This window comes from Aspergillus lentulus, assembly GCF_001445615.1.
Source record: "Aspergillus lentulus DNA, contig: Alt13, strain: IFM 54703, whole genome shotgun sequence".
Taxonomy (NCBI): domain Eukaryota; kingdom Fungi; phylum Ascomycota; class Eurotiomycetes; order Eurotiales; family Aspergillaceae; genus Aspergillus; species Aspergillus lentulus.
The window spans coordinates 362,261-388,833 of NW_028322114.1; the positions used below are offsets into that span (position 1 = coordinate 362,261).

Here is a 26,573-nt window from a genome sequence, read left to right on the forward strand (position 1 = left end):
GAACCCAAGGAACACTACCCTGCCTTTTCTGTTCTGGTTATACCATGATATTCTTCTCATCCGCATGGGCGGGGGCATCGCATTCTCTGTGCGTTTGTGACAGCGACCGCATGATGCAGGCTATACCAGCCCATAGGCATAGAGTGCCAAGGTCCATCTCGCTGACCGATGTAACTGTGTTCCTTGTACGCCCACTAAACCAGGCACTGAAGACCGCGGGCTGGCTGAGGTCCACATTCCGTCCCAAAAGTGTTCAAGGATCAGAGCCATTTTCTGCCAGTGGGTGCTCGCGACTTTTGTTATTGTGGGGGGGGGGAAGTGGTTTTGGCCGCTTGAGATATTTAAGCCCACGTATGAATGACAAAAGTACAATGTATAGCCTACTATGCACTGGAGTACTACATGTGATTACTTTTACATTCTGTAGTGCCAAGCGGTAAGATGGTGATCACCAAGATCTAGTCTGATGTAACCAGGTGGCCATCTGCAAGATGCACCATCCTGGAATGGCCAATACCCAACCGGATGGGACCAGTTGCAAGATCATGCAACTATGGCGATCGAACAAGCTGAACAGAACACTAGATGGGAAATTGCTTCAGCTAGAATGGCGGGCACAAAACAGATTTCACTGCACGGGATACTGAGTGCCACGCACCCAAGACAGTTCCGGTTAGTAGATTCAGAGGACGCCAATGGCTCAGCTGATGAAGCGCACTGAAGTGACGATGGCTGGTGAATGGGGCTGAATGCTGTGAGGATAGGATAAAAGCTCGAAAGTTCCACGTATGTTTGCTGTAGTGGTCAAGCCATTCCATTGCTAATCTCGCCGCCCGTATCCCATATCTTTACATCTTTGCTCGAAGGGGTTCTTTCGTCAATACTAAGTTTATCTCACTACCATGAGGACGCCAATTGCTGTGGTTGGGACCGCCTGCCGATTTCCAGGAGGCGTAGCATCCCCTTCGCAACTTTGGGAACTATTGTCCAACCCAAAGGATGTCCTTACGGATGTAGATCCCAAACGATTAAACTTCTCCAACTTCCATCACCCCAACGGCGAGTATCATGGAGCCACAGATGTTCCGAAGAAGTCCTATATACTGGACAGTGATGTTCATCGCTTTGATGCTGGTTTCTTCAACATTAGTGCGGCGGAAGCGCAGGCAATGGATCCGCAACAACGGCTCTTACTCGAGACGACATACGAGGCGCTCGAAGCTGCTGGATATACATTGAAACAGATGCGCGGCTCATCCACGGCGGTGTTTATTGGCGCGATGACCTCGGACTATCACGACATTCAAGCTCGGGATTTGGACACGATCAGCCGGTGGCATGCAACAGGGACATCGCCAAGTATTCTCTCAAATCGCGTCTCCTACTTCTTTGACCTAAAAGGGCCATCAATGACTATCAACACTGCATGTTCCAGCTCCCTGGTGGCATTGCACCAAGCGGTCCAGAGTCTACGTAACGGCGATTGCACTACCGCCATTGTAGGTGGCGTCAATCTCCTGCTCGACCCTGAGATTTTTATTAGTCATTCCCACCTACATATGCTGTCTCCCACGTCAAGGTGTCGCATGTGGGATAGGGATGCTGACGGCTACGCTCGAGGCGAAGGGTGTGCTTCAATCGTGATCAAAACCTTGGATCAGGCGCTGAAGGATGGCGACGATGTAGAGTGCATCATTCGGGAGACTGCGGTCAACTCGGACGGAAGATCTGCGGGAATTACAATGCCCAATCCGGAGGCACAGGCGGCGTTAATCCGTGAGGCCTATGAGCGCAGTGGCCTGGATCCAGTTCGGGACCGATGCCAATATTTCGAGTGCCATGGTACTGGAACCCAGGCTGGAGACCCTGTCGAGGCACAGGCAATCCAGCAGACATTCTACCCAGAGAGCGGTGTCTTTAGCCCAGACGACAATCTGTATGTGGGAAGTATCAAGACTCTCATTGGCCACCTGGAAGGCTGTGCAGGTCTCGCCGGCGTGATGAAGGCTATAATGTGCCTTAAGAACCGCACCATCACGCCAAACATGCTTTTTGACAACCTCAACCCCAATGTCGCTCCTTTCTACGGCCACCTCAGGATTCCAACAAGCACTATGCCGTGGCCGCCCGTTTCCCATGGCTCCCCCTTGAGGGCGAGTGTAAACTCATTCGGTTTTGGAGGGACCAACGCCCATGCCATTATCGAGAGCTATGTACCTCACCAATTGGAAAACCAGGCCACTTACTGTGACCAGTCTAGCATCAATGTAACCGCCGGCCCATTCCTCTTCTCGGCACACACTGAAGAATCCCTATATTCAAACATTGAACAAATAGCCCGTTACGTGAGGAACAACGAAGCATTAGATCTGGGCAATTTGGCCTGGACTTTAGCCAAAAGAACCGTCCTGCCATTCAAGATCTCTGTCACTGCCTTAAACAGAGACGAGCTCCTCCGCAATATAGATAAGGTCATTGAAGAGTACAAAGCCAGCAAAGGGAGCGAACACGGCCAATTGCATTGGAGGCAGTCACCCGAACCCCCAAAGCTCATGGCCATTTTCACGGGGCAAGGCGCACAATGGGTTGGAATGGGCCGTGAACTGCTACGTGCGTCGTCCATTTTCCGCAGGTCCATCGAGCGATGTGAGCGTGCTCTAGCAACTCTTCCTGACGGCCCGGCATGGTCCCTTCAGGAAGCACTTTTAGCAGACAAACCCTCGTCAAGCCTCTCTAAGCCTGAAGTAAGTCAACCAGTAACGACCGCCATTGAAATAGCTGTCTATGATCTCCTGTGTGCGTGTGGAGTCAACGTCGATCGGGTCGTGGGCCACTCATCTGGCGAAATAGTGGCCGCCTATGCGCTCAACATCATTTCGGCAGAGGATTCCATGAAAATAGCCTATTACCGTGGGTTGCACACCAAGCCCGTTAAAGCGGGTGGCATGCTCGCCGTTGGCCTTTCCTTTCGCGACGCCACTGAATTGTGCTCCCGGCCGTCCTCTTTGGGGAGGGTCGTGGTGGCAGCGAGCAATGGGCCTCTGAGCACAACGTTATCGGGTGATTACGATGCGATTCTCGAAGTCAAGGCACTCCTTGACCGTAAGAAGACATTCGCCAGAACTTTGCAAGTTGACGTTGCGTACCACTCGCATCATATGGAGCCGTGCGCTGCTGCATATCTCGAAGCATTGAGGACGTGCAATATCCAAGTGAAACCACCCAGAAGTGGCTGTACATGGATTTCAAGCGTGACGGGAAGCAATGCAACACTAAACAGGGATATCCAAGCATTCTCTGGCACTTACTGGGTCGATAACATGGTCAAACCCGTTCTCTTTTCCCAGGCAGTGGAGATGTCGCTTGACGGCTGTCAAAACCTTGGTGCGTGTATCGAGATTGGACCCCACCCAGCTCTTCGTGGTCCAGTGTTGGATACGTTGAATCAAGCAGAGAGGTTGAATGTTCTTTATACTTCGTTACTTCACCGAGGGCAACATGACCTCAAGGCTGCATCATCCGCCCTTGGTTGCCTCTGGGAACGGATGGCTGAACATCTGGACATTGGGAGGTTTCTTCAGGCTGTTAGTAACCGGCCCTACCAAATAATAAAGGGATTGCCAGCCTACTGTTGGGACCATAGGAGGAGATACTGGAGAGAGTCCCACGTGTCGCGAAGATACCGTCTCGAAGATACACCTATGCACCCGCTATTGGGTCGGCGATTTGCCAGCGAATTCCCCAATGAGATGTGTTGGAGGAATATCCTACATCTAAAGGAAATGCCTTGGGCTGAAGGGTACAAGGAAAACGGCCGAGAGGTGGTTTCGGCAGCCTTCTACTTTTCCTCTCTATTAGCTGCAGCTAGTTCTGCAGCTGTATGCAGAAGCCTTGTATTACTCGAGGTCAACAGTTTCGTTGCTATGGAACCCATAGTGTTGGAAGAGCATATCGATGGGGTAGAATATATCACGAGAATACGATTCAGTAACGAAAACAGCGAGCCAATATCAGACACCAGACTCGATGCCGATGTCTCTTGTTATGCATGCAATAGCGACGGAGGAGCCTTAACCAAGCTATGCACGGCACGCCTAACCCTTTATCTCAGCGAAGCCAGTCAGCCAGATTGTGACCAGTTACCCCCGAGGGAACAACAGAAGCAGATTCTCACGCCGGTAAATGTTGCCGATCTGTACGACTCATTTGAACTGGCTGGCACAAGCTATTCGGGACCATTTCGAAGCATAACCTCGATCCAGCGGTCTCTGGGCGAAGCCACTGCGTCTGCAGCTTGGGTAGCCGACACGATCAGCTCGGGATCCGTACTCCATCCAGCTATGCTGGATGCGTCATTCCAGGTAATAATGTGTGCCTTTGCCTCACCATTGAGTAATGGACTTTGGACATCGTTCCATGCAAAGGAGATTCGTCGAGCCCTTGTTAAGCCTCACCATTCTCTGGAGAGTCTCTCATGCGAAATCGATGCTTTTGTGACTGGTTCCGACAATAACACAGTCGAAGGGGATGTGTCGTTGTACGATGCAGAGGGAAACGCTATGGTGCAAATCGAGGGCTTGGTTATGAAGAGTGTCCCTCGATCCGATACTTCGAGCGACCGTAACCTTTTCTCACACGTGGTGTGGGAGAGCGACCCTTTTGGATATTCGGGGATATCTTCATATCATACCCCGAAGGAGGAGATGGTTTGGAGAAGCGCAGCAGAGAGAATTGCATTGTATCATTTCCGAAGAGCACTCGACGACCTTCATCCACTCGAATCTGCAGGGTTCTTGCCTCACCATCAACTCTTGTACCGTGAGATTAGACGCATCGCTGCGGATGACAACGGTTCGGAGTACTACATTGCTAACGCAGATCGTGCCCAAATGTCGGAGGAGAATATCCTCGCAATGATCGGCAAATTTGCGGGAATTGTGGACCTTCAATCATTTCATTCATTAGGCATGGCATTGCCAGCGATCTTGCGAGGGGAAGTGGACCCTCTTGACACGTCGAACGGAGCTGACACCTTCGAGCACTTATGTCAGGCTCCAGGGATGCTTTCTCTGCCGATCAAGGACCTTTGTTCTATCGTTAAACGTATTGTGCACAAGCATCCGCACATGAACATTCTGCAGCTGGATTCTGGAACTGCTGTGATCACCCAGCAAATATTGCAAGCTCTTGATGATAGGTATACTTCCTATTGTCTGAGTAGCTCGACTTCAGTATTACTCAACGAGATGGGGGCCAAGTTCTCGACTCAGCACCACAGTCTATGTTCCAAGGTCATTGACTTTACCGTGCTCGACGCTGGTCAATATGGCGGCGAGAAATACGACATGATAATTGCTGCCAATCCGCTAAATGCAACTGATGCATCCACCAGTCTCTTCGAAGGCTGCCGCTCAATGCTAAAGCCCGGTGGTTACCTTGTGTTCGTTAGACTCACCGGGCGAATGCCAGCGTCGTTGTTGTATACCTGTGGCTTGCTTCCCCAGTGGTGGCAAGGGTACGATCATGATGCCCAGACATGGTCGGACATGTCAACAGTTAGATGCGACGCACAACTCCGCTCTAAGGGATTTTCCGGCATCGATCATATTTTTCATGGCTCGATGCATCCAGACGGTGATGGCCTTTCAGTAGTGGTTACTCAGGCAGTGAATGACATGGTCATGATGCTTCGAGAGCCGATGAATTCGACGGGGCTGGTGCCGCTCACGGAAGCCGTGGTCTTCCTTGGGGGCAAGACGCTGTTAGTAGCCCGCCTCCTGCAGGGTATTCAGAGGATTCTCGCCGCATCGGGTACCGCAACCACGATAGTGGAAGACATTGACCATCTAGACCTGAATTGTCTCACAAAAAACCACTCGATCGTCTCTCTGCTGGAGCTTGACGAGCCATTCTTCTCTAGAGGCCTCTTCCACGAAAGGCTCCTGAAATTCAAAGCCCTTGTGGCAGGGTCCAAGCATGTCCTTTGGCTGACAACTGGAAACATAGCAAACATAAGTGTCGGTATCGGGAGGGCAATGAGGTCACAACAGGGGGACGAAATCAGCCTACAATTCCTAGAATTGTCCGCGGTAGCAAACGTTTCACCTTCCGCTATAGTTGAGGTCTTTTTGCGCCTCTCACAATCTTTCGTGCCCGCGTTGACGGACGGGCAATTGCTTTGGACAAACGAACCTGAATTACACTGGGATGGTTGCACGCTTCGCATTCCGCGACTGGTCTGGGACCACAGGCGAAATAAGAGGTACAATTCCAGGCACCGAGAAGTTCGTCCAAAAGCTCGGCTCCCACGAACATCGGTGGTTCCCTCAACCGAGATGTCGGCCGACTCGGTGGTCGTTCAAGTCAAATATTCCTGCGCTGTGTGTACGGATGCCTATCTCTGGCTTGGTACACGTGTCGACGGAAAGGGAAATATTATCGGCATTTCTGACCATATCTCGCCCGTCATCCAAGCAAGGCCTGAGCATGTTCACAGCACTGTCGACAATGATGACTTAAGCCCGGAAGTGTTGCGAGCTACTGCTGGCTTCACTTTAGCGAACTTGTTTTTGAAGTCGATGAGTGGGCCAATTCTTCTTTATGAGCCTGATGAGTTACTTTCTGCTGCTGTTGAGCAAGCGCGCGGTCCTCGGCAAACGGTTTATTTTATCACTTCGAAGCGCAGCGATTCAACCAAAGGGTGGATAGCAGTCCACCCACACGCACCGCGGCGTATGGTTGCGCGGGTTCTGCCAAGTGACGTGTCGGTTTTTGTCGATTTTTCTTCTTCCGATGATCACGTAGTCACCATCCTCCGCGAGATATACTCTCAATGTCGGATCCAGGTGGCAGACTTATACCACCGTGTATTTCTTGCGAATCCTAGGCAGCTTGTCGCGGAAAGTTATTCTCAAGCATTTACTAGCTTTTCGACTCTTCCACGCGTGCCTCTGGAGGTTACCTCTTCTGCAGAAATTTCACTCAACAGTCCATCGGCCACGTATCCAAAAGTGGTAGACTGGACGAGCCCTCCTCCGGTAGTGAGCCATGGTGAAGTCGTAGGGGCCACCACCCTCTTCTCCTCAACCGGAACCTACTGGATGATCGAGATGGCAACACCACTTGGGTTGTCAATTTTAAAGTGGATGGCGAGAAACGGGGCACGGACATTTGTCCTCGCCAGCAGAAATCCACGCGTACACGACGCTTGGCTCGAGGACATGTCTCGCCTTGATGCTACTGTGAAACTTTTGAAGATGGATGCCTCGAACAGAAAGTCCATTTTTTCGGCCTTCACCCAGATGAAGGAAAGTTTACCACCCATTGTAGGTGTTTGCTATGCTCCCTTAGCTCTGTCCGACCAAGGGTTTGAGTATACAGTCGAAGACGAGGGAGGTCTTGTCGCGAGTACTATGATCAATGCAGCAACGTACCTTGACGAACTGTTCCCAGCACCAACATTAGACTTCTTCGTGATCCTGACATCCCTTGCCTCCTTCGTCGGAACTCCAAAACAGGTAGCGTATCACGCCTCGGCGCTGTTTATGACAGGCCTCATTCAACGGCGAAGGTTGAGAGGCCTGAGCGGGTCTGTATTGGCCTTGGGTATGGTTGTCGACGCTGGGTACTTTGCCAAGCAAGACAAGGGGGTGATTCAGCGTATGATGCACCATGGCTATGCGCCTCTGTCCGAATCTGATTTACATCATGCCTTTGGCGAAGTGGTAGCTGCTAGTGCAACCGAGGCCGAAGGGGATGCCGAGATATTCTTTGGACTACAAATGATAAACTCGCAGATTGAACAGGGCGGGGAATCCGCTTGTGTCTCCAACCATCTGCTTTCTCACTTCATTTCAAACGGCTCCCGAATCAACGAGGGGCAATATGCTGAACAGGCGAATTCATTATCACCTTTTATTCCTGATGAGCAGCTGAAAACTTTGGAGCCAAGGCAACATGCATATGACGGGCTGATTACGCGACTGTCGGACAAGGTCAAGTCACTTCTCCGGCTTACAGATCAGATATTGGATGTGCATACTCCCCTTCTGGACCTGGGGTGTGACTCGCTTCTGGCTGTGGATATTCAGGTATGGGTTGCGAAAGAGTTCGCTATCGATATTACTCCCATGGATGTACTATTGGACACTGTCGCAGGATTGTGCGAGAAGGCTGTCCCACGGCCTGATGCTCCAGGCATAGTGCCGCAGAAAGAAGACCAGCTTGCCAAGGACATCGATTTTATAGACGTTGCGTCAACTGCATCCAGCTCAAAACACAACAGCTCCGTTCAGGACTTACCGCTTGATACCACCAGTTCGGAGTCAACATGTGACCCATGTGCTTCTGATTTAGGGTTTGAACAACAACGAAACGACTTGGAACCAAGGTTCACCCGGGTTGAGAAGATGTCACCACAGCAGTCGGAGATCTGGTTTGCCGGGCAGTGGATGAAGGACCTTACCCAGTACAACGTCGTTATATCTTACAATGTTCAGGGAAGGTTTCCAGTCATCAGGTTCAAAAAAGCCTTAGAACTGGCTGTTTCCCGGCACGAGTCGCTACGGACTGCATTCTTTTTAGATCCCAATAGTGGTGACCTTCTTCAGGGCGTCTTAAAGATCCCACCACCCTTCTTTGAACATGTCAGGACTTCAAGCTCTGCGACAGTGTCACAGGAGTTTGACAAGCTGGCGTCTTACCAATGGCCGCTGGAAGAAGGTGAAGTTATGCGAGTTACAGTGGTGTCTGTTGGAGAAGACCAGCACACGGTCATATTTGGATACCATCACATTGTCATGGACGGAGCTAGTTGGTCTACATTCCTACATGACTTGAAGTGTTTCTACGAGCGGAGTCAGCCCCCACGCGAGATTGCGCAATACGTCGACTATTCTGTGATGTTGAATCGCGACATCAATAATGGAACTTTCGGAAAAGCGCTAGAGTACTGGAAGTCTGAGCTTTCCCCACCGCCAGAAATGATGCCTGTCCTTCCTCTCGCCAAGCAGAAGACCCGTACACCAACAGATAATTTTAAGGTGCACACAGAAACGCGGTATGTTAGCATGGAGGTCACGGACAGAATCAAGAAAGTGAGTCGCAGTCTTAGAGGCACGCCGTTTCCTTTCTACTTGGCGACATTACAGGTCCTCCTCGCAGGATTGCTGAAGATCGAAAACCTATGCATCGGAATGAGCGACGCAAATCGCAAATACCAACAGTTCACCGGCACAGTCGGCTATTTTCTAAATATGTTGCCTCTGCGGTTCCAGGTCCAGCAAACCGATAGCTTTGCCAATGTGTTCCAAAAGACATCCTCGAAAGTCATGGCCGCGTTGTCAAATTCTTCAATTCCCTCCAACTTGGTTGTGGACGCGCTGAATATTCCGCGAGTGTCGAATGCAACGCCTCTTTTCCAGGTTGCCATAAACTACCGCGTGGGAGAGATCACCAAGATGTCCGTGGACGACTTTGAACTTAATTACGATCGGAGTATAATGGGCAATGCGCCATATGATATCTCCCTCCATGTCACGCCCTGCGCGAACGGCACCTCTATTGTGGAAGTAAACTGTCGGGACTATTTGTACTCGCCAAAGGCCACGGAAGTAATCATCGGTCAATATATCAAGCTACTTGAAATTATGTCCTCTGATCCTTCCCTCTCCGTTCAGAGCAGTCTGGCCACTTCTTCCCCCATCAACGAGGCTGGGCTCTCGGTTCAACGTGGTCAGCGGATGTCTCACGGCTGGCCAGCGACCTTGCCTGAAAGATTCCAGGATATGACTGATCGATATGGAGATAATATCGCCGTCGCGGACCAAAGTGGCGAATTCAGCTATATGCAGCTTTACGCGAAAAGCACCCATATTGGAGAAGCTTTGCTTCAGAAAGGAGTCCGATCTGGAGATACAGTCGCAGTCTTATGCCACCCGTCAGTCAATTCGGTGGCGAGCATGCTAGCAATTCTCCGCATTGGTGCGGTTTATGTGCCCCTCGACCTGAGCCTTCCCGCTGCAAGACACAAAGCTATGATCTTGGCTTCCCCTATTAAAGCACTGGTTTGTGCCTCTTCTACCGCTGAAAGTGCCTCAGAACTCGGGGTCTCAACCATTCTCAACCTTTCCAAGATTCCAGACACTCAAATGCCGTCCACGAGGTTTACAGACAGTGCGAAGGGTGATTCTTTGTCAATTTTACTGTACACCAGCGGCTCAACAGGTCAACCAAAGGGCGTCTGTCTGCCCCAAAGCGGCTTTATTAACTACCTCGCTGCCAAGAGGAAAGAGCTCGGTCTTGATAGCTCGACGGTTGTCCTTCAACAAAGCTCCCTGGGATTTGACATGGGACTTGCACAGACTCTCAATGCCATAATGAACGGAGGAAAACTTGTCATTGTGCCTCAAGAAGTACGAGGGGATTTGATTGAAATTGCAAGAATTATCCGTCACCGCGAAATAACTTTCACGTTAGCCACTCCGTCCGAATACCTCGTCATGCTTCAACATGGCCGTGAATACCTCAACCATTACGCCGGATGGCGGCACGCCTGTCTGGGTGGTGAGCCTTTCACGGACCAGCTCAAGAGGGAGTTTTCGCGGCTAGGAAAGAATTGTCCTGTGGTACAGGACTCCTACGGTGTGACCGAGATTTCCGCGTGCACAACCTTTGAGACGATGTCCGCCTCACAGCTTGAAGGGGCACGGAGTGTTGGCAGAACAATTCCAAACACCTCTCTGTACATTGTGGACCCGGACTGCAAACTTGTTGCAACTGGAGAGCCTGGTGAAATATGTATCAGTGGCGCTGGTGTTGCACTGGGATATCTGAACGAGGAGCAGACTAGGTTGAAATTCGTGGAAGATCCTTTCGCTCTGCCGGATGATAAAGCCAGAGGATGGACTCGGATGTACCGCACCGGAGACAAAGCTAAACTGCTCGAGGATGGTTCTCTAATCCTCTTGGGCCGAATGGACGGAAACACAGAAGTCAAGCTCCGAGGACTTCGTATTGACCTCGAAGATGTGGCCTCCACCATGGTAAACTGCCACCCGAATCTTCTCGCATCTGCGGTCGTGTGCGTCAAAGGCAAGGGGGTTTCAGAAATGCTCGTCGCGTTTGTTGCCCTGATGCCTGGCCAGACTGCTAGTAACGTCGAGCTACAACATCTCGCCCGCAACCTCCCCTTACCACAATATATGCGCCCTTCAACAGTCATCTGTCTAGATGAGCTTCCCCGAAATGCAAACGGAAAGATTGATCGGAAAAGGATCGACGCTTTGCCATGGACAGAGCCAACCACTATGAGCCAACCATCAAGACGGCTTACGTTGGGCGAGGGTGAACTTAAGCTTCTTTGGCAAGTTCTGCTGCCTGCTAAACACATCCAACCCGAGTCTGACTTTTTTCTCCTTGGGGGGAATTCCACGTTGCTGGTCCGATTACAAGGCGCGATCCGCACCTCCATCGGGGTATCAGTCACTCTCCGAGAACTGTACAGCGCCAGCACACTGGCACAGATGGCGCTCAAGGTTGATGCTCGGAAGGCTGAAGCACCATCAATGTCGATCAATTGGCTTGCTGAAACGGCTATACCGCAAAACATCCTCGATTGCGCGAGCTCAACGACAAATATTAGGCGACCAAAACATTACCAAGGATCAGGTTGTCAGATCCTACTCACCGGTTCGACAAGCTTCCTTGGGAGAGCCCTCGTGGAGGTTCTCCTCCAGGTGCCCGAAGTGGACAGTGTGCATTGTATCGCCGTGGAAAAGGAGCAAGAGCAAGGAATTCCCAGCAGCAGCAAAGTATCCCTCTATTTTGGAAGCCTTCTCGACCCAATGCTGGGCCTTTCAACCACGGAATGGGAGTCCCTGCAGTGCTGTATCGACGTAGTCATCCACAACGGCTCGAACGGCCACTGTCTTAACACCTACAGCTCTTTGAAAGCGCCGAATCTGGGCTCAACCCATCGCCTCGCCCAGTTTGCTGTTCAGTCAAATATCCCCCTGCACTATATCTCTTCCGGGAGAGTCATCCTCCAGTCCGGGCAGACCGCCCTCGGGCCCACATCAGTATCTTTTCACCCTCCTCCGCTCGACGGGTCTGACGGTCTCACAGCAACAAAATGGGCCAGTGAAGTCTTCCTCGAGCGCTTCGCCGAGCACACCGGTATAAGTATTAGTATTCACCGTCCCTGCACACCTATTGGCGATCAAGCTCCAGCCCAGGACGCATTGAACTCCCTCCTGCGTTACTCTGTCATTCTCGGTGCGACGCCCCGCCTGACAAGAATGGAAGGATACTTGGACTTCCAGAAAGTCGAGATCATTGCAGAGGAGATCGCTACACTGGTGACATCCAGGTTCGCCAAGCGTTCGACTGCAGCATCGTCAACAGCGCCCGGGGTGTCCTTTTTCCACCATTCGAGCAATGTCAAGATTCCCGTGAAGAGTTTCAAAGACTATATGGAAAAAGTACATGGTCGATCATTCCATGAACTCAGTTTGCAGGAATGGAGCTCTTTGGCGTTAGAACAGGGCATTGAGCCACTTATTCCTAGTTTTTTGGAAGCGGTGGATGATAACGAGGGGACATTGCGATATCCTTATTTGGGTGAATAGTCGTTGTTGAGGTCTATAGAGTAATTATATAATATTCCTGTTACCGCAAGCGGTAACAATATCCATTCCATAGCTCTGGCCAAGGAGAATTGCGTATAAAGGGCGAGCTAAACGGGCTGCAAGGGCAACTGAAGCCATCAATTGCAGGTAGCCGATCTATTAAGAAGCCTGTTGTGGCCTGTTCGCTCCATTCGACTAGCTAAGTTATACTTAGCTGCCAGACTATGCGTTCTGGATGAGGTGTATTCATTTGTAATAGAGAATTCAGGCGCATTGGGCTGCTGCTGCTTTCGTAGCATGAAACGACCTCGGTGACAGTTATTCTCTCGACGAAAAGCATCACAATCAAACTTGATACCTTGTAAATCCAGCTGCATGATGGCTAGATCTAGAACTGTTCTCAAAGCTTTTCTTCGCCTTGTGCCTGTGCTCTCTTCAAGCCTTTGCCTACCTCATGGGACCGAACCATCCCACACATCATCTCTAGGGGATCGAAGAGAATTTCAATAAGCCTTTCGGGAGTAACAATTTCGGACCGTGCATTGCAGAGCTCCTCTCGTGTTGCCTGAAGCTTGCTGCTGTTTGCATGAAGGCGTGGCCGATTGTATCGCAGCTCTTTGGTAATTGGGCCAATATAGATAGCGCAGTCTGATAACGGGAGGGCCAATCTTCCCAAATGAAGCTGTCTGAATGATCTACCTACACTAATCACTCTACTATGAGGGCAAAGAAAATGATGTTCAAATGTTGGATGGTCGAGCCAAATCCGAGAATGCCCTGAGCAGACTGACCGGCCAATATCCTACAAGATGAAATCGCTAAGTACATTAGTCCAGCATACGGATGGGCCGGCAGTGTTGACCATACTATGCAGCGAAAGGTCATGCCTCATGCATACTGCCGGACGGTGGAAATGGAACACTGCTGGCTATAGGACATGCTCTTTCAATCGCATTATTGAAACCACCGGTTGGGCTATTCCTAGAGAAAAATGACCCCTCAAGAAAAGGGCATCGTCTACTCGCCAGATGTATGACCTTTCGCTGCATAGTATCACCGAAGCCTCCCAAACCACTCAGAGGTGGTCAACACTGCCGGCCCATCCGTATGCTGGACTAATCAACGTGACCATTCAGGTAAAGGGCCTCCCAATAGCTTGACGTGGAGGTTTATCATTGGCGTGCAGCTCCCGCATTCAAGGATTATTACTTGTAAGTTTAAGATGCCGCTTTATTACTCTAGTAAATTCCAAAGGAGTCAAGAATCAGGATCTAGTGTTAAGGAAGACGTTGAAAGAGACTCCGCCACCAGTGAGCCTATAGTTCGGGATAGGAGGTGTTATAGCTTCTTCATTCTCAGAGCTTGTGGTATGTAAGGCTCTGCACTAGGTCTCATTGTTAATTCTTGTATGACTTGAATAATCTTAAGGCTGTATATACATGCATATCTATATGTATTATACGACATGGGCTATAACCACAAATTGGGATTTCGTAGAATCAAAGGTACTTCTAGAGGAGCTCAACAGTTAGAGAGAATATAAGGTGGTAGTATTTCCTGGTCATGGGGAGAGGAATAGAAGGACAAATAATCTAAACATTATATATTAGCATACTTATTCAAGACAATAAATCAACGCTAGCAGATGAAGTGAGACCTTAGTAGAGGATGATACCGCTCATTGCCCTTGTTTGGACAGCTACTGAGAATAATGAGGAGTAGAAATGATGTGAAGGATGGGAACCTGGAACCTGGGAATGGGCTGGTATTTCGTAAATCCGTATGAATGGTTTCTGTGGGTCCATGGACACAGGTATTAGCAACATTTGTGTAAAGCCAAGGCCTTTCCCGTCCCCACCGAAGGTATGCTTTAAGCATCCTCATACAAAATATTATGCCATATGGCACAGATAACTACTAAGTTGAAATTTATCAAAGTAGCATTTGTAAGCTGGTTGGACATTTTACAAATCATGGCTTTTGCCTATAATATATAAAGAGGCGCAGTATTCCTCGAGCAGGGGAACATGGTTGATACAATCTAAGAGCACCATGTCGATTCCTCAGTCCTACAAAGCGTTTCGACGCAGCGAGGATGGTTCACGTCTTGAGATGGCGGAAGAGAAGCTGCCATCATCACTTCATCCCAACGAGGTTCTGATCCGCATCCATGCTGTTTCTCTCAACTATAGGGACGTTGCGATGATGCACGGGAAATACCCAGTGCCAGTGATAGCACGTGGTATCCCTGCTTCTGACTGCGCTGCCGAAGTTGTCGCGGTCGGATCTGAAGTGAGTGGTTTCGCACCAGGGGATCGCGTTGCGCCCATTTTCGATTTGAACAACCTCCTGGGAACCGAGGAAAAGACAGCGGCTCTAGGTGGAGATGTTGATGGTGTGCTGCGGCAATTTGCAGTGTTTGACCAGAAGGTGTTGGTCCATTTGCCCAAGCATCTTTCTTGGGAGGAGGTGAGCACGACTTGGCCTGACTAGAGATATCACAGTGCTGATCTTCTGCTCTCACAGGCGGCCTGTATCACATGCGCGGGAACAACTGCTTGGACAGCTCTGGAGATGCCACGATCAAACGGCACTGCCTTACTTCAAGGTGAATATTTCTAGTCGACGCCATTTGAAAAAATGCTAAGTTCATGGGACCAGGTACTGGAGGCGTGAGCATGTTTGCTTTATTAATCTGCCTAGCAGCCGGCATTCGCCCCATCATCACATCTTCTTCCGACAAGAAGCTCGACATAGCGCGTTCCCTGGGCCAGCCAGGTGAGGTGGACATCATTAATTACCGAACCCATCCTGAATGGGATGAGCGAGCACTTCATCTTACCCACGGACGAGGTGTCGATGTTGTGGTTGAAAATGTGGGCCCTACCACTCTAGCCCAGAGTCTCCGGACCCTTGCGCGCAGAGGTACTGTTTCGCAGGTTGGCTTTTTAGGAGGGTTCAACACAGATCACTTCCCTGACACCCTTGGACCTCTACTAGCCAAGAGCGCTGTCCTAAGGTACGTCAATTTCGTTTCCTCTATAACCCTTGAAAAACGCTAAGGTTGTCACCTTCAGGGGGATTGCCGTGGGGTCAAAGATCGACCAACAGAATCTATGCGACTTTCTGGCACAGAAGAAAATCTGTCTCAAGCCTCTATTGGATGACATCATCTTCTCTTTCGAAGATTCGCAGGCCGCATTTGATCACCTATATGCCGCCAGACACATGGGCAAGGTCGTCATCAAGGTTTAGAATCCAGAAATTGGATGCGTAGGAAAAGGAGATGGGAAGTCCCACATGCAAGTGCAGAGCAATATTATCTTAGCTAGGGCTAGAGTCTTATAGAATAGACTGCTTATATGACTGCACAATTCCAGCAAGCCCAGGGTATTGTGAAAAGTCTCCCATTTGAGCGGATGCCCATGGCGTTGCCCATTTCCACACCAAAGGCAATTGTCCAACTGACTGACTGGCCACATTAAGGCGCCTGAGGGCAGGAAAGAACCCACCAAGGCAAACTGTGATGCCAGCCAGCTCAAAGGTCATAGTTCCCAAGTTGTCTGCAGCAATGGGGAAACATCTCTAATGGATCCCAGTGACTGTCACACTGGAGCAATACCAACTGCAGAGATGTTATTACTATCACTACTAGATTTAAAGGGCGAGGGGCTTTCATAACATTTTTATTAGCGGGCTTCACCGGCGGCTGACCACAAGGTTTCAGTTTGCACTCATAAGCACAGTTGCAACCATAATCTAAATTTGTTGATGTGTAGACATCGCGACGTTAGCTTCTGTTTCCTCTAGTTCTGACATGGCCTCATCTTGATCCATTCAACCTTTACACCGAGCGGTATAGGTCCAACGTCATTCCAAGTGAACAAGGCCTTATTAAATAACAATCACAAGAAGTCAAACGTAACATACCACAGACTGTGTCCATCACAATGAGATTGTGCCATTCTGCAATAGCCACATGCCTATTTGATTCGTGGAAGAGGATTTTCTTCCTTTTTGATTCTGAGAGTGGGCTATGGGCAAAGCCCTGTCTCTGAGTTCAGTCATAAGTCATGATAAGGCAGGCCTCCCCACAGTTAATGTTCCAAGATGCAATCAGCCAGCCATGAATCCTTGTTATCAGTCTTTATAAGCGCAGCGCACTAGATGATGTGAGATGGGTGCTATTGTAGAATCTCTATACAGCACACCATTGTTGAATCCTATTGTTATTTCTGAGAGCAAAGTGAACCACTCCAGTTCATAAGGGGATCATAGTATTATTATAGAGAGTCAGTCTTGAACTGGCCATAGTCGATAGGATCAAAGCTATTAGACAGGAGAATTTTTAATATAAGTAATACTTTATCTAAGGTTAATAATGCTCTCTTTAGTATTAATTAAGCTTTAAATATTAATATAACTCTATAAAGCTTAATACTAGTACTAAAATATAATAGAATAAAGACCTAAATATAAGTAATAGAAAGATTTAGAGTAATAGGATACTTATAAGCTTATATTTCTACTTATAACAGAAGTTAGAGATATAGGGCTTAAAGTATATATTAAAGTTAATATTAATATCTAGTAGATCTATTATTACCTATCTTTATAAGTCTAAGAACTAGTCTCCCTAAGATTAGCACCCCCAGTGCTTAGTAAAGTTATAAATATAGCCAGCTCTATAGGTACCTCCTAAGGAAGTATTATACTCTGACCTAATAGATCTTAATAAGTAGAATAATACTTAGACTTTAGTAAGAGATCTGTAATATGATGGCACTATAATATATAATTATCACCTTTAATAGGCACTGTAATATATCCTAATCACCTTTAATAGTGCTGTAATATATCCCCTAAACTAATTTATAGATAAAATCCTATACAAGTAGGTGCCTGGTTATCATCTCTAATAACCTCCAGGCCTCTAGTAATAAGCTCACACCTCACTGTAGTGCTGGAGTTATATTTTAAGGCAGAAGTCAATGCATTTTTACTCCGTAGTATCTTTTGTATTGTATTCTGTCCAATCGGCTTAGGGAAATGCTTATAGGGCGCAGAAGACCTGCTAAATAATTCAGATCTACTCTGTATGCCCTAATAATATCGCATAACACTTGCCTCTGGATAAAATCAGGGTGGTTACCTAGGTCAGTAGATACAAGGACATGGTTTTATAATTATAAGAGTATTATAAGAGATAGACTAAGTAATTCATTGTTATATATATCTTAAGAGTAGTAATGTTATATTATTTTTATAACTACATAGAGTAATCCTCCTCTAGACATGATATCTTTATATACCACTGCCCTATTAATATTATGTCCTGATAAAGCCTTAGTATTTCTAATTTTCTATAGAAAACTTACTGTCTATACAAAGCCATATTTTAATTAGTATATATACTGATAGTTCAGTAAATTCCTTATCTTTTAGCTAATCTCTGAGGCCTCCTAGAAAGTTACCTCTCTAGTAAACACCGCACAGCGCATACCATATTATCTCTTCAACTAAAGCTCATCCTAATTTCAACCAGACTACATCTAGAACAAGTGTAAGTAGTAAATCTATATAGTATAATTAATAACTAACATTCTAATAAAGAAATTACTAGTAGTAATCCAACATCAAGTCTGCTAAAATACAGTTTAACTGCTAGGTATGCCAACGCACCCACAAAAGATAATACTGCTCTACCTCAAGTTATGACTTATATGCACGCATCTGCCATGCTAGATAGCCATGATACTAGATACAGTTAACAGGGCTTATCTAGCTTAGGGGGCTCACTTCACCTAAGAAATCAACTCTCTCAATCACCCCTCTCATTTTATCGACCCTCTCGATTATATGGTAGGAGCTGAGTTATGACTGCACATCTGTCTCACACATCAGAAGAAGAAGGTGGAAAGCTGGCAAAACTGCAGGATATCTAGGCGCCAGGGTAGAACAAGAGGGTAAGAGAAAGCAAGCTGAAGAAGACTAAAAGCGCAAGAAGAAGGAAGGAGGCAAGAAAGAAAAGAGAAGGGTTAAACTATTAAAGCAGAGGCTCTGGCTGCTCAACCGTCTAAAAGAAACACCCTTAAAGTCTAGTAACCTGTTTCTCTTCAATAAGTGAAGCTAAGATGAGCTTTCTGTATATAGCGCCATTGCTCTGTATATCGCATGCTTGCAATTAAATTGGTAGTTTCTCGTCTACAATCAAATCCAGAAAATGAAGTACAGTACAATCAATTTACGACCTGATGTCACCAGCTACTGGGTTCCGATTTCAAGCATAGAGATTCTAGGCAACCATAGCTTTGAAGTAAGCAGGACAATTCAGCTACGCAATGCGACAAAAGCCACTCAATTCCACTGTCGTCCCATGTCCCATAACATCAGGACGGTATATCGAGGTTCCATATGCCTGCAAGAACAATTCTTGACGGGTTTCTTGTCAAGTCCAAAAATAGCTGAAGTGCTATAACTTCATGGTGAGCATCCTATTTGCTTGCCCTTCTATGACGTTCTTACTACATGGCGTTCCTCTGACCTACATCTACAGCGTCAGTGATGCAGAAACAATGCTCCAAGGGTTGCCCGGTTCCGGGTAGGCTAACCCCTTTTGGGGCGGAGGCCCAGTTTTCCCTGGTAGGGCTGGCGGATACCTTTTATATGATCAACACCCAACTTCCAACTTCTTCCTCTACCATTACGCTTCGCACAGTGAAGTCTACCTTTCGTTCAAATCATGTCCCTCTACACTGGTTAAAAAATTATCTGGCTGTTCTCATCACACCACTGTAAACAGTTTTCTACTGTCTGAGCATCCTGTAACACCTGGACCAACGTCAATCAAAGCGGACTTACAAGCTTCACTCTCATTGAATCCTTTGCTATCGATTGTTCCGATATCATCAGTATCATCAGTATGGCAAGCTCCAGCCACCCCGGCGCTCTCTTTGAGGATCCTCGCCGCGTGGAGCTTATCAACGAGATTGCCAAAGCATTCAACACCTTGGCATTTGAGGGATCCGATGATACCATAGAATCACTTAGGGATTGCTACGGCTGCCTATGGCTCGCAGATCTGGAAAGGCTGGATGGTTTGGTTTCTCAGTATCTCCCGCATAATCCTCGTGGCCTCCTGGGCCTGCTAAGATTCACGGAGGTAGAGGGCAACATAATCGATAGATGTTAGCCATCATCCAATCTTAATTGTTATGCGAAGCTAACGATGTGTTCTGTTCAGGGACCCAAAGGGACAAAAGGCCTGCATCAAGAGCTCCATCCGCTCCGGCTACACCTGTGAAGACGGAAGTACCCAACACAGTCCTGTCCTCCACCCCTGTCATCGCTGGGCCGAGCGCGGACGAAGGTTCTCCTAGTACTCCACGAACCCTGAAGGTGGTGACGCTCCCATCATCGCCAGAGGGGTCCGGTAAGGGGCGGAAAAGAAAAGGGGAGCCGCTGAGCCAGCCCTGGGGAAAGCCGCCTAGAAGGGAACCCGCCAAGCGCGACGTAAGCTAAGCCCTTCCGGCCAGAATCTATTGTAACTGCATTACCACTAACCGCGTGATATCCTAGTGTCGTTTGCGCGATCAGACCTGTATTCTGACGAAGTGCAGAAAGGACATATGCCAGGCGTGCCATTTGTACCCCTACTGGATGAGTGACCCGAATACTAAAGGCGTCAAACAATTTTTTAACGCTCTGAGGGATTTTTGGTCTGCTGAGAAGGTGGAAGCATGGCACAATGCCATTTATGGACATGTTCTCGGGACTGAAAGGGCCGCAAACCTCATACTTCTCTCCCCCAACGCCCATGAGCTGCACACCAGGGGATACTTTGCGCTTGAGCCTGTCGAGGAAGATCCAGAAGGCAAGTGGATCACGGTGAAGATTTGGTGGCTGAAGCAACATACAGGTGTTGATTTCAACATTGTTCCGCAGCTTCCACCAAATCAGCACCCAGGAGAGTATGAGGTTGGGCTCCATAATATCCGCGACGATAAACCACTCCTGTCTGGTGACCCGATCACTCTTGAGACCCCTGATCCAATTAATTATCCCCTGCCCGATTTTCGGATCCTCGAATTGCAGTGGATCCTTAATCGCGTGCTTGCCCTAAGGGGAGGGGCGGAGCCGAAGGACCTGGAAGAATATGAGTCAGATGAAGACTCTGCTGACGAACTGGAGTATTTCGCGAGGCCCGTGTTGCAATCGCCAGAGCTTCCTGGCCCATCCTCTCCGCCATCCTCTCTCACGAATATCGCCAACGATGAGCCCAAGGCCAACCCCGTGGTCGCGACGACCGATAGGCTCGAACAAGGGCTCATCGAGGAGTAGTTTGCTGTTTTGCAACAAGGACTCAGAATCGAGAACTTTGCCTCGCAACATGTCGATATGATACACTCGGGCCGTCCCAGCGGTTTAGCGAATCATTCATTCCCATGCAGGGTTTGCTCTCCTTGATTAACGCGGCATTAAGACAATTGCACCCTTCAGCCCGACATGTGAGTCGGTGTCACTGTTAGAGGGCTTCCAACTACAACTTCAGTTCGCTACTCCTGATCTCACCAAGAATAGAGTTTAGGTTTTCCGATGATATTAGCTTGTCTCAGCTTCATCGAGAGGGATGGTTAAATATTCAGCGGAGACATTTAATTCAATTGATTTGTGGGTCCCTATTCATAGCTCAAGAAAATGTTTAGAAAAAAAGTTAAGTCACAAGGGGTTCCACTTCGTTGATAGACCCGTCCAAGGCAACATAACCACCTAGGATCAAATCCTAACAAACCAACATAGTTTGTCCCAGAATTGGAGCACGCCTTACTTTGTGTCTGCTAGTAGCTCCCGCTCCGCTGCTAGCGCTGGAAAGCGTCCTCCGGGGTTGGTGACTGCGACTCCTACCTATCAGTAATTGCCTGGTTTTCTCAGAAGCCTGGGCCCCAGTTCTGCAGGGACAAGATTACGTCTGATAGTAGTGCTGGAGTCCTACTATCCTGCCTATCAACAGTCGTTGTGAGGCAGTCGCCCAAGCTAACGGAAAGCACTCATAAGACGCCAAGCGTATCATGCGGGGTTGCTGACCGGATTGCTGATTTCCTTATATCATCAGGGACTATTCATTCCAACCGAGGGATTTAGACACTATAACAGAGCAGGGTCTCCCGTGCCACAAAACAAGTTCGCGCTTACATTTTCCGATTACTGAGATTATGGCTCGGCAAACAAGGACGGCAAATAGGGACATGGGTATTTCGCATAGGGCAGTTGTTGTGGAACTAGTCGAAGTACTATAGATGCCATCGCCATATGATTACCCTCCGGAAAGTCGTCTATACGTATCCACCGCAATGTATTCTTTACAGTTTCAACACGTTGAAAGGATAGCAAACGGAGGGTGATATCGACCAGGAGGCCCAAATAGAACCGACTCACTAAGTCTCATACTCATCAGTGAAATCATTCAGTTTCCCAGGCCTAGACCCGAAGGCCAAGAAGATGATGCTCGAGATATTGGGATTTTTGGTACTTCGCGAAAATCGCTGTTATAATCGTACAGACAATCGATACCGCGGCCCAAATAGGCTCAGTTAAACAACCTTCGGACCTGACTATCAGTGGGGTTTGGAATTGTGATGGAGCATCTAGCCAGAGTCTGCACAGATCACTATTCATAGTCCGGTGGGACGTCAGTTTTCGGAATAAGACTACCTGGTCACAAGGCTTCATCTACAAAATAGGGCCATAGACCCATCCGAGGCAAGGATCAGCTATGAAGGCCACTAACAACATTTTAACAGGAATTCAACGGTCGATATGATCGCAAAGCTTGCTGTTCTAGGCAAAATGTTTCACTTTCACAGCAAGCCTCGGGAGGATCCCCCGTTCACATGTGGGGTTACATCGACTCGTCAGCCACGAGGCAGCATGATTCGTTCGAACCCCTGTCTGCAATATCGCATCTCGCTTTCTTTTTGCGGGGTAGAATATAGTCTCATTTTCCTGTTACGGCATTGGGGGAAGATTTCTCGGAACCTGCGAAATTGGGCACAGACATCTTGATTCTTGCAAGATCATGAAGACCGGGAGTCAACACGGACAGACGGGGTATAAATTCCCCTGACCAACTTCTTCAACAAACGCGGGCAGTAAACCATCACCTCATCATCACCACCTGAAGTGAAAATGCGTTTCCTCTTCTCTCTCCTAGCGGCCACGGCCCTCGCCAGCGCCATTCCAACCGCAACAATCACCAAACGCGACGCCACAGCCGTCGTAGACGCCGTCAACACGATCGCCAGCCAAATGGTCGTCCTCAACAACACCGTCACCTCCTACGACGGCGGCATCCAAGGCACCCTCACCGCCCTCAAGATCGAAGTCGAATCCGTCAAGCTCTCCTGCGACCTCCGGGACGCGATCTCCACCACGCAGGCCGCCGCCAACTTCACAAACGCCGAGTCGCTGACCGTCGCAACCGCATTCATCAACCTCCAGCCGCAGATCTTCTCCACGCTGAACAATATCGTCGCGAAGAAGCCAAAGTTCGATACAGGGTTGTTGGGGATCGGATCGTTGGCGTTCCTGGTTAAGGGCAATTTGCAGCAGCAGAAGGATTTGTCGGGGCAGCTTGGGAATGCGGTTGCAATGAAGTTGGCGCCGTTGTATGCGCAGCTGGCGCCGATGATCAATAAGCAGATTGCGGATGCGTTCGATAAGGCTATTGCGGCGTATAATTGAGAGGATGGTCAGGGATGTGTTGTGGATGGGATACTGTCGATAGTCGTGAAATGTGTCTGTTGTTGCTACTCAGTACCGAGGGTAGCATTGCAATGGTAGTACAACATGAGGGCATAGGATTCACCACGATGATATCTTTTAATGTATTCATGGGAGCTCAGTTAATCTTAATGCCATCTTGGACCGTGACAATGAAGGTCGCAAAATATCGCAGTACTGATCACTGCTGATGCTCATCTGTGCGATCAATCTAGCGAGTAAGATTAGATGCGGCTAATTAACCTCTGTTTACAAGAAAGCATTATATAGAGACGGAAGTATCATTGTAGCAAACTCTCCAGTTAATAATACAAAGCCGAAATCATAAATCATCAATCGTGCAATTTCATGGTATCAAAGTCATTCCATCACAAAGGATTAAGCATTATCAAATATCATTCTCATCCATTCCCCGCCGCTTAGAAACCACGCTGGGTTCCCAGAGTGCCTCTGTTGTCCAAGTCGGAATCGACACGAGGGTCAAGCTTGTTCGCGACATTGGAGCCATGAGGACCGGCCGTGGTTCCTGCACCAGTGCCAGCGCCAGCGCCAGTGTAGCTGCTTCCAGCCATAGCCTCGTGGCGAGCGCGGTTGTCCTGGTCACTATCCACACGAGGATCGAGCTTGTTGCCGATGTTGGAGTCGTGAGGTCCAACGTTGGAGGAAGTGTTGCCGTAGCCTGTCGTTCCAGTTCCGGTTCCGGAGCCGAAGGCGCCAGTGCCAGTGGTAGTGCCGGTGCCAGTACCCAGACCACGGTTATCTCTGTCGCTGTCGACGCGGGGATCGAGCTTGTTCGCAATGTCGGAGCCGTGGGGTCCGGCGGTGCCGCCCATGGCGGAGTGCCGGGCGCGGTTGTCCGCGTCGGAGTCAACCCGGGGGTCGAGCTTGTTGGCAATATTGGAGTCGTGGGGTCCGACGTTGGAGCTGGCGCTGCCGTAGGTGTCGCCAGCGGTAGTGCCTGTGCCGTAGCCGCCGGTGGTAGTACCACGGTTGTCCTTGTCACTGTCCACGCGAGGGTCTAGCTTGTTGGCAATGTTGGATCCGTGAGGACCAGCATTGCTGCTTGTGTTTTCATAAGTGTTGCTAGATCCGTAGGTGTTGCTAGTGGTTTCGTAGGTGTTGCTGCTACCATAGGTGCCAGAAGTGGGGTTTCCACGGTTGTCTGCAAAAGTTAGATACCCAGCAGAGTCAAGAGTCAGAAGGTCAGCATACCTCTGTCGCTGTCTACGCGAGGGTCGAGCTTGTTGGCAGTGTCCGATGTATGAGGACCAGCAGTACCTCCCATGGCCTCATGGCGAGCGCGGTTGTCTAACAAGGAGAAGGGTTAGTCGGTATCTTTGTCATTATTGGATACTGGTGAACATACCACGGTCGCTATCGACCCGAGGATCCGCCTTGTTGGCAACGTTGGAGTCATGGGGCCCCTGGTTCGTTTTGTTGGAGTCACCATGGTGGCCAGTCAAGGCCTCCTTCACCTTGTGCATCATGTGGGACATCTTGTAGAAGACTTGCAATGTTTTGTATTCGAATTGGTAGGTGTAGTTTTGTTATGAATTGCAGATTGGTTCGACCAACCTTAAGATGAATGATCAATCCTTTTATAGAGCATGTTCCTCACATTTCATGTTTGGGGATTACGTCAACCCGGGGAGAGTTGTGGTATCCCTGGAGTGTGGCAAGGAGCGATGCCGTCATCTCGCGGTCATCGTGCGGAGAGTCAACCACAACCAGCTGCACATCATCGTCAGTGGTTCAGTTTCAGCCACATGTCATGACTGATCCATTTCATAAATTTTGGGTGCAGCCTTATTGATGTAGGTGGGAGCATGGATCTCGTTGTTGTTCTCGAAGCTGTAGCTCTCTAATGGCAGGGTATCCACCAGGCCGCAAATCAATTGCGTTGCGCAACCCAGCACCAATGATATATATTTAGCCCATTGTACAGTCGATCAGCTTCCTTAACCTTCATACAAGTGAACTATCTCAGCGGAATAGCAAATCCGTGGCCCCCAGGAACTTTGTGATTCGATGAATATCGTCGTCATCATCTCAGAGCATCCGGTGGGTGTGGCACCCTCGTGACTATTCCCGTTGGGATAGACAAAGTTAATTGCAGCTAAGCTGCTGATCATTCCAATCTGATAATCACTTCTACTACCTCTCGGTACTCCGTGCATATGAGATAGGGTTGAAGCCTTGTAAGACAACTATGACTTGGATATGATGTCGGTGTTTGTACCAAAGAAGCAGCGATCGGCATTGCCCTAGGCACATCCAAGTATAAAAGTGGGGCGCATAAGATGTCATTTCCCTTGGCAGGCAACAATAACATCCATAGATAATCTCTGTATTTAGTAGTGGTGTTGCTGTGACGAGGAAGATGCATTGGATGTCGTGATTTTCTCCCTGTAATTGCTTACACTGTGCACTGTATACTCTAGTGGTTTATGTCAATTGCATAAATGTTATCTAATCCTTGAAGAATAAGACTATACCATCAGACCACAATCGCTATGTTTTTCAGATGGTAGACGTCATTATGCGCGTCCCCGAAATAGAACGCGTGGAGCTGATCGAAGTTGATAAAGGTACTTTAAGACGCCCACTATTACATAAGGGAAGCTCGTCATAAGGCGGTTTTATCTGATGTCAAACATCTTGATCATTGGTTAATGCATTTAGACACACAAGCAAGATATACATAACTAATGTATCCCAGTAGAGTATGGCAAAATATCCGCAGAGGTCGAACGTGCGATTCAAAGCGGTATTGCCGTGGTCAAGCTTTGGTCACAGTTCTTGTTTTTCGGCCGTCGGAATGTCGTATGTGGCCGATGTGGCCAGCTCTCGTAGTCAAAGACTTGGAGTTCGACTTCGACAAGCCGAAACCCCGTAAGAGATACCTAGTCAGTATGCCAGAATAGTGTGGCTTGCCCCCCCCCTCCCCCCAACCATGCTCGCGATGCTCCTGCTCGAGCTGTTGCTGTTGCAGCCGACGTGCCTTGCGACGTTCCCTCTAGTTGGGTCCGTCCATATGAGCACGGACCAAAGGCGGCTACTTCCAGTAGCAAGGACCCTGGTCTAATCGAATCCAGTAATTTAACTGTTTGTATGCCCGGATAGTTCAGCGCACCGACGCGATAAGGAGACGGTCCTCTAGGTTATGTA

The 26,573-nt window shown here is 48.7% G+C and overlaps 5 protein-coding genes across 5 annotated transcripts; 4 read left to right on the top strand and 1 right to left on the bottom strand.

The window, feature by feature from the left end:
- Window positions 1–902: 902 nt before the first annotated feature.
- On the top strand, window positions 903–12,626 carry ALT_7394 (nonribosomal peptide synthetase 14; the record flags this gene model as incomplete). Its single annotated transcript, XM_033560783.2, has 1 exon — window positions 903–12,626. The coding sequence occupies one exon, from the start codon at window positions 903–905 to the stop codon at window positions 12,624–12,626; it is 11,724 nt and encodes a 3,907-aa protein (XP_033416674.2).
- Window positions 12,627–14,678: 2,052 nt separating this feature from the next.
- Window positions 14,679–15,881, top strand: ALT_7395 (zinc-dependent alcohol dehydrogenase family protein; the record flags this gene model as incomplete). Its single annotated transcript, XM_033560784.1, has 4 exons — window positions 14,679–15,095; window positions 15,153–15,234; window positions 15,288–15,645; window positions 15,704–15,881. The coding sequence occupies 4 exons, from the start codon at window positions 14,679–14,681 to the stop codon at window positions 15,879–15,881; spliced, it is 1,035 nt and encodes a 344-aa protein (XP_033416675.1).
- A 3,667-nt stretch (window positions 15,882–19,548) lies between these two features.
- Window positions 19,549–20,966, top strand: ALT_7396 (HNH endonuclease signature motif containing protein; the record flags this gene model as incomplete). Its single annotated transcript, XM_033560785.2, has 3 exons — window positions 19,549–19,813; window positions 19,870–20,138; window positions 20,205–20,966. 3 exons carry the CDS (start codon window positions 19,549–19,551, stop codon window positions 20,964–20,966), a joined length of 1,296 nt encoding a protein of 431 aa, XP_033416676.2.
- Window positions 20,967–22,811: 1,845 nt separating this feature from the next.
- Window positions 22,812–23,366, top strand: ALT_7397 (cell wall mannoprotein 1 family protein; the record flags this gene model as incomplete). Its single annotated transcript, XM_033560786.2, has 1 exon — window positions 22,812–23,366. One exon carries the CDS (start codon window positions 22,812–22,814, stop codon window positions 23,364–23,366), a length of 555 nt encoding a protein of 184 aa, XP_033416677.2.
- Window positions 23,367–23,824: 458 nt separating this feature from the next.
- dprA (putative cell surface protein) lies at window positions 23,825–24,901 on the bottom strand (the record flags this gene model as incomplete). The annotated part of the gene is made up of 3 exons (XM_033560787.2): window positions 23,825–24,567; window positions 24,618–24,713; window positions 24,772–24,901. 3 exons carry the CDS (start codon window positions 24,899–24,901, stop codon window positions 23,825–23,827), a joined length of 969 nt encoding a protein of 322 aa, XP_033416678.2.
- Between the last annotated feature and the right edge of the window lie 1,672 nt (window positions 24,902–26,573).